We start from the raw sequence: 6855 nt of genomic DNA, 5'->3' as shown, positions 1-6855 counted from the left end.
AGTCAGTCGGTTCGGTTACCCTGGAAATAATCCCCTGCTGCTGCAGCTCCTTGAGCTGTTCCTTCAGCGGAGCCAGCGTGGTGCATGGACCACTGGCTTGGCATCAGGTCACAGTAGGATCTTGTACCGATATGGCAAAGTGCCCATCCCGTCAAACACATCTGGATACTGAACGAGATTGTCGTCAGTGCCAGCTTGAAGATCCACGTTGGAGGATGTCATTGAATAAACCCGTTGCACCAGGTTTAGCTTTTTGCAGGCATGAGCGCCCAGTAGGGATGCCCTGACCGGCTTGACAATTTCAAACCTCAGCGGTGCATGGGTGTTCCGGTTGGAGACGAGTAGATGGCAGGATCCCAGTGCCGTGATGGCATTACCGTTATAGACCAGGAGCTGGTAGGCTGCTGGAAGGACCTTGGGGGGCTTCTTGATGTGTTTGAAGTCTGCCTGTGAGAGGAGGTTGGCAGAAGCACCTGTGTCCAGCTTGAACTGGATGGAGCAGCGGTTGACCTGCATCACCGCACGCCATTCGTCCTCCGAATCCACAGCGAGGATGGATTCAATGCGAGATGAGGTAGATGTGGTATGTTTACGTGTAGTAATGATGCCCACTCAGTAGGCGGACTCCAGGCACTCATCCTCTGGATCCGTTGTACTGCCAGGATCAGAATCCTGTAATCGTCGTTGCACATTCTGGACATGCCGTCGTCGGAATTGGGAGCGTTGGCCTCTGACTGGTGGTGCAGACCTGCACAAGGCTGCATAGTGTCCAGGCTTCCCGCAGTTTAAACATCGCCTGCCTCTTGCAGGGCAGTGTCTCTTTAAGTGGGCGTTGCCGCAGTTTGGGCACGTCATGACGTCGTCGTCATGACGTGGTGTATGTCGTCGCACATGCGCAGTCAGCAGACATCTGCACCTGCGCAGTATGGGTGTCCGCCGCTTCGCTACCCGTTCACATCGCGCATGCGTGGGGCTCCGGGAAAAGCGCGTGAGGTGGCCGCTGTCTTCAATGCTGAGGCGCTGCATCTGGGAGATGGCCTGCACACTCTCTGCCTCATGGGAGGCAAGTTTCTCATTTTCAGCCGATCTGTATTGGGAATACTGATTTTTTGCATGCTCAAGCACTGTACATGTTTCAATCGCGATTGGTGGGGTCATATGCTTGATTTTGAAGAGCTGCTCTCTCAGAGGATCAGAGTGAACTCCAAACACGATTTGGTCTCTGATCATGGAGTCAGCAATATCACCAAAGTTGCAGGACAGCGCTAGCAGGTGGAGGCTAGTTAAGAAGGCATTGAAAGATTCATCTTTACCTTGAAGACGTTGTCTCAATATGTAGTGCTCGAAGATTTCATTGGTGTCCACTTCACAGTGACTATCGAACTTGCCAAGGATGGTCTGAAACTTTGTCTTGTCCTGGCCTGTGGTGAAGTTAAACGAGTTGAAGAGTTCAATGGCTTGATCACCCGCTATCGAGAGGAGAAGCGCGATCTTTCTTGCATCAGACGCACCCTCGAGATCTGAAGCTTCGATGTACAGCAGAAACCTTTGCTTGAATATCTGCCAGTTGGCACTGAGATTGCCGGAGGTCCTGAGCTGGTGAGGAGCCTGAATCTTCTCCATGGTGCCGGGATACATTTGCTGGTCGTCACGGAACGGACTGAGGTAAACCACCTTAAATTAGTAGTCTCCTGGTATCATGTTGTGTTAGTTACACTGGTCTAACACTGGCTGCAACTGGATGCAGCTTAGATCAGAAAGATACTCCAGACCCTGAAGTTAGTTCAATCAGGTTTATTGAACTAATAGCACAGTTAGCACAGTTCTCTGTGAGTTCGACTCTCTGCTAACTTAAGTGTGGTTACTCTGACTGAACCAGACTAGCTCTTAGCCACGTGGTGGCGGTGTGAGATTGTAACAACACCCTTGACTGACTCTCTAGATGTTCATCAGTGGAAAGAGGCGGAGTGTGAGTGCCTCGTGTCCTTTATAGTCAGATCCCACCCGTGTCCTGCCTGCTTATTGGTCATGTTCTGTTCTCTGTGTCCATTAGCTGCTTGTCTGTATATCATTATATGTGTGTCCGCATATCATAACAATAACATTTTATATCCATCTTAAATAATACACGGAAGAAACTAAAACATGCCAGATTTCCTTTGCATATTAGCCACATAAATTGCTTACTTTATTGTGTTAAACTAAGCATGAAAAATTAACTCGTAACATTATGGTACTATCACAGGAGGTAAACAAAAACAATTTGCTATTCACAGTCCAGAGAACATGTTTTATTGGATTCACATAAATTATGACAACAGAGTACAGAATCAATTGACTTAACTGCTGTTTTAAACAGCCTATTATAAACTTAATAGCAAAAATATTTGTGCATTCAAAACAATACATTTATAGTTTCAACACTGCATCTATCTTGGCTGTGCGCTTTCTCGCATCTAGGTTTATATCACTTTGACTCTCCTATAAATCTGAACCCTCCTCAGAGTAATCATTTGCATCACCATCATCTGACCTGACCGAAACCCGGAAATGGCGCCGCAGGAAACCGCCATATCTTTTTTGGTTATCCCATTTATATCTTGGCCTACCAATTCTTCTCATGAAACCTCCATATCTCTTTTGCAGTTCCATATCTTGATTTTCTTCATCATCCAGCTCTGCACTTCTCTTGTAGCCAAAGCCTTTCATGAACCCTCCATAGCGCTTTAGCTCTTGGGTACTGGCGATATCGTTATTTTTTTCCAGCAGATTTTCCATTGCAGCTGTTAGTTCCCGTGAATCCTCCGTCAATTCCGTGGCACCCCTTTCACCAAACTTTTGCACAAATCCTCCATGCTTAAGGTTTTGTCCCTTATAACCATTTTGTTGGGCTAATTGCTTGGCATTAATTCTGCTTTTGTCAATCTTCTTCAGGAATGCCCCATACCGTTTAACAAAGCTATCGTGTTGCTTTCCAAGAAGTGCTTCTGCACTCTGGTCTTCCTTTTCATCTGTGCCGGGGTCAGCAAGAGCTTCATCCACAATGCCAAAAAGGTCAAGCTTGTAGGAGTGAAGCGCCTTGTCACATGATTCCCACTCATTGGTAGATAACACCACCCCTTCACACTCCAAAGTGCAGGTCTGAAAGGTAGCAGTCAGAAGGCAATGGTTTTAATGTTAAATTAACTTCTATTTAACAGAAATAACTCAATTATTGGTATTTCCTAAAAAAATACAATGTCCTTCATGCACCTAAATTATTTCTAAAAGGACACTGACTTTATTAGGACCAAAAAAAAAAAAGAGTATAATTTGCACCATGAAGATTTTTTTTGGTAATTGCGCAACAAGGCTACCCCGTGATTTAAGCCATTTAAGACATGGTGTGGTCCATGTAAAGAGTCATAGAGGTTTACAGCATGAAAACAGGCCCTTCAGCCCATATCCATTGTCCATGCCGCCCAGTTTTTACCACGAAGCTAATCCCAATTACCCACATTTGGCCCATATCCATCTATATCCATCTTTCCCATTTAACTGTCTAAATGCTTTTTAAAAGACAAAATTGTACCACCCTCGACTATTGCCTCTCAACAAGGGCACCTATTTGACCTGGCAGCATCACCACAGCTGATACGTGGAACGGTAGGCAAAGATAAATAAATCTAGACATTACCGTCTGCTCCACAAGACTGGATTGTTGTAGTCTTCAACAATAACCTTGGCACTGAAATCACAGTGTAAACCTCGGGACATTTTCAAATAAGTCTTGTACTGAAAAGCACGTGAGAAATTTAGGGGTTGTATATTCAAGAGTGAGTACAAGGTGAAAATGACTCCTGAACTATCTCTCTGGTCCTGAAAAAAATAATGTCATAATTGTCTCTCCCTTGATACTGACCGGCCCCCTAGGTGTTTCTAACAGTTTCAATTTGGATTTTGGCCTTGCACCATCTGCAGTATTTAGCATTTTGTGGTAACAGCTCACGTTTCTTTTTCTATTTGTACAAAAAAACGTTGCTTTACAAGTGAAGGATATTTTCAAAGACTAAACAGCGACAGGGACACCATGAGGATGCGTGCACATTGAATTCGAAGGGCAGCCCTTGGTTGCACGCTTGGGTGCGAGGAGTTTAGTTGCACACACCCGCAACCAGACTATAGGGACTATTTACAAATCGGGAGAGCATCAGATTGTACTTCGTTGCACAGGCAGGAATCATCCCACATGGTGTCACCATATTGGACATTTAATTATCCAACCCCGTCCTCTGGATAAATGGTTCTGAACTACTTTTTATTTTCTATTCTGACTCCAGCAGCGAGCAATGTAATAGGTGCTGTACATTAGACCGCTATTGTTGTGGATGCCCTACAATTCCATCGCTTCCAATGAGTGGTTGCCTGGTCCATGGGACTGGGTCGAATTCTACGGTGTCTGCGCTGAATTATTCTGACCTGGAATTAAGCATAGATTTTCACGTCCTTGTCACGTTATGAATGAATACATGTTCTTGTGAATGTCGAAATGCTGTGTATTCTGTCCTTTGAGGATTGGGATTGACGTGCATCGTTTCCACGACCATTCCGAATATGCTGATCGGCCTGAATGCAGATAGAAAGCTTCACGTTTGTTGGACAGACCGTAGTACAGATTAAAACGGATTTATTTTAATTGATCAAATCTATCGAGCAAGTTAATTTCGGATAAATGTACGGCTGATAGTTAATTGTGTCTTGTAGTGCTGTCGCCACTCAAGAACGGTTGATGTGCAGGACCTGGGGGTATAATGAGACACCACCCTGTTTCCGCATGATTTACGTTGATAACTATTGTTCACATTGCGGTAAAGCCATATATTGTTGGTCTACTTTTTAGCTTTTGTCAGTTTAAATGAGCACAACCCGATGTCTGAAACCATTGATTTCGGAGCAGTGTTAGCGGGTGTGTAGTGATCTTACCAGTGGTTTGATGGAGCTGTCCAGGACTGAGTTACAGGTAGAACACCAATTGGCACAGTCCGCACGGACCCTGTGAAGTGAACTTACGAACAAGACCAGGACAAACACACTCCACTTCATCACTCGCTTCTGAAACATAAAAGTGGAATATTCTCGAGAATGTTGCTTTCGATTCAACAGTAGGAAAAGTAAAACATGGGAGCTTTCAAATCTGAACTTTTAGGTAAGTGTGGGGGCGAGGGTTACTGAATGTGGAAAAATGCAACAAATCCTGAATGGGAACATACTCAAGATCACAAATAGAGACATGCCTTCAGAATCTCCCTGAAGGCGCGCCGCACTCTTGTTTAGGTCCTGAAGAATTTTGCAACGTTTTCCACTTTTATTTTCAACTGCCATCATTCTGATTTCTGCTTTAGTCTCAATGACTTGGATGGCTTTTAACAATGGGATTAGAAACAGACCCTAACACAGGTTAAGAACTTGTGTAGCATACCTTCAAAACGTTACTATATTATCACCGCATTTAGTAAGTGGCTATTTATCAGACATGCAGAATGACCGAAACAAACCCATTCGCCGAGATAGGTATTGAAATACAAACATCTGTACTGTGTGGCACACTACATCGTTACCATATTTGCACCTTCAGTAACACACTTGCATTCATTTCAACACACAGGAGGTAGATAGAGAACACATCAACTGTTCAAAAAAATACTGTCCAATACCTTTGCACAAGAAAAACTTTGGTGTTAATACCATTTTACAGATCAAACCAACGCTAAAATAAAAATTAAGCAGCAAAAATACATTTGAAAGGGGAAGCATAGCACAGAATTCAAATGTGGATTATGGAAGCTGGTGGAAGTTCTCTCAATAATTACAGTCACATCAGAGGGTGATGTCCAAGGAATGCTCGATATGAATTTTCTTGAGAGAGATCTCTGCCTCACCGAGTTGCAGGCAAATGTGACTCTAAGCCAACGGTTGTCAACTAAAGCAGATTGCCTACAAGGTTCCACTCTACTATCCTGTGGATCGGTCCACGTCTTTGAGAATAAGCTCAGATGCTGTTTAGAGACTCAGAACAGTCTAATGCATTTGGCGCGTGGCTGAAATATATCACACAAGGTGGAAATGAAAATTAAATGGTCAACCATCGAGAAAAGTTCGCGGTCAAAAGAGCGAAGTTTTCACGACAGTTTTTAGTGGATAGCCTTTTCACCTGCATCTTTCCGTTCAAAGGTACAAGGACCCCTACAAACATAAATCATTGCCGAGTACATGTTTTCCAAGTTACCTGGATATTCCCTGAGAACAAAAAGAAACAAGTCAGGATCGTTGTAGGTTTCTGATACTGACTTCCTTTGTGAAATGCGCTGTATAAATGGCTCCTGTCCACACAGACTTCTCCAGCTTTGTGAAGTAGTGCTGATGAGATCCAGAGGGTTTTCCAACCTGCATCCTCCAGGGCTCGCTATTTATTTACCGCCGGCGTTCTGGTGACATTTGCGACGTTGAATGCACGTATTTTTCGAGCCAATGGCTACACTGATAGGATTAATTATGGACCAGCAATTCCCTCAAATGCGACCAACATATTTTACAGCATATCCGTCCTACTCCCGCGCAATGTTACAAAGACAAGAGGAATTCGGGTTTTAAAAATAACCAGCGTTAAATTAAACCTTAATTACATTTGGCTTATGCTACTTGGACTGTTGACATTTTCTTATTTTAGGCTGCACTTTTTTTTTAATGCTGGGACCGCGCATTCTGGGCTTCACTGGTAAGAGTGGCGGCACGCCTTCATCTGCTTCACCACTATGATTATAAATTGGACAAAAGTGTAAAACCGCTCAGCATCTCTATTCTGGACTGGATATGGGC

General features: G+C 43.9%; 1 protein-coding gene across 1 annotated transcript; it reads right to left on the bottom strand.

Moving 5' to 3' along the window:
- Positions 1 to 2153: 2153 nt before the first annotated feature.
- On the bottom strand, positions 2154 to 6437 carry pdyn (prodynorphin). The gene is made up of 3 exons (XM_072514771.1): positions 6266 to 6437; positions 4963 to 5091; positions 2154 to 3141 (listed from the first exon to the last, which is right to left on the bottom strand). Exons 2-3 carry the CDS (start codon positions 5080 to 5082, stop codon positions 2482 to 2484), a joined length of 780 nt encoding a protein of 259 aa, XP_072370872.1. The 5' UTR covers positions 5083 to 5091; positions 6266 to 6437; the 3' UTR covers positions 2154 to 2481.
- Between the last annotated feature and the right edge of the window lie 418 nt (positions 6438 to 6855).

The sequence above is a fragment of the Scyliorhinus torazame genome, chromosome 8, assembly GCF_047496885.1.
Source record: "Scyliorhinus torazame isolate Kashiwa2021f chromosome 8, sScyTor2.1, whole genome shotgun sequence".
In the NCBI taxonomy this organism is placed as follows: domain Eukaryota; kingdom Metazoa; phylum Chordata; class Chondrichthyes; order Carcharhiniformes; family Scyliorhinidae; genus Scyliorhinus; species Scyliorhinus torazame.
The sequence above is the reverse complement of the archived record's forward strand: the minus strand, read 5'-3'. Positions and strand labels throughout refer to the sequence as shown.

Excerpts from the sequence above, each read along its gene's own strand:
- pdyn (XM_072514771.1), bottom strand. The coding sequence starts at position 5,082 with ATGAAGTGGAGTGTGTTTGTCCTGGTCTTGTTCGTAAGTTCACTTCAC. Across the intron at positions 3,142-4,962 it reads ACAGCTCCATCAAACCACTG|ACCTGCACTTTGGAGTGTGA; the intron begins GTAAGATCACTA and ends GCTACCTTTCAG.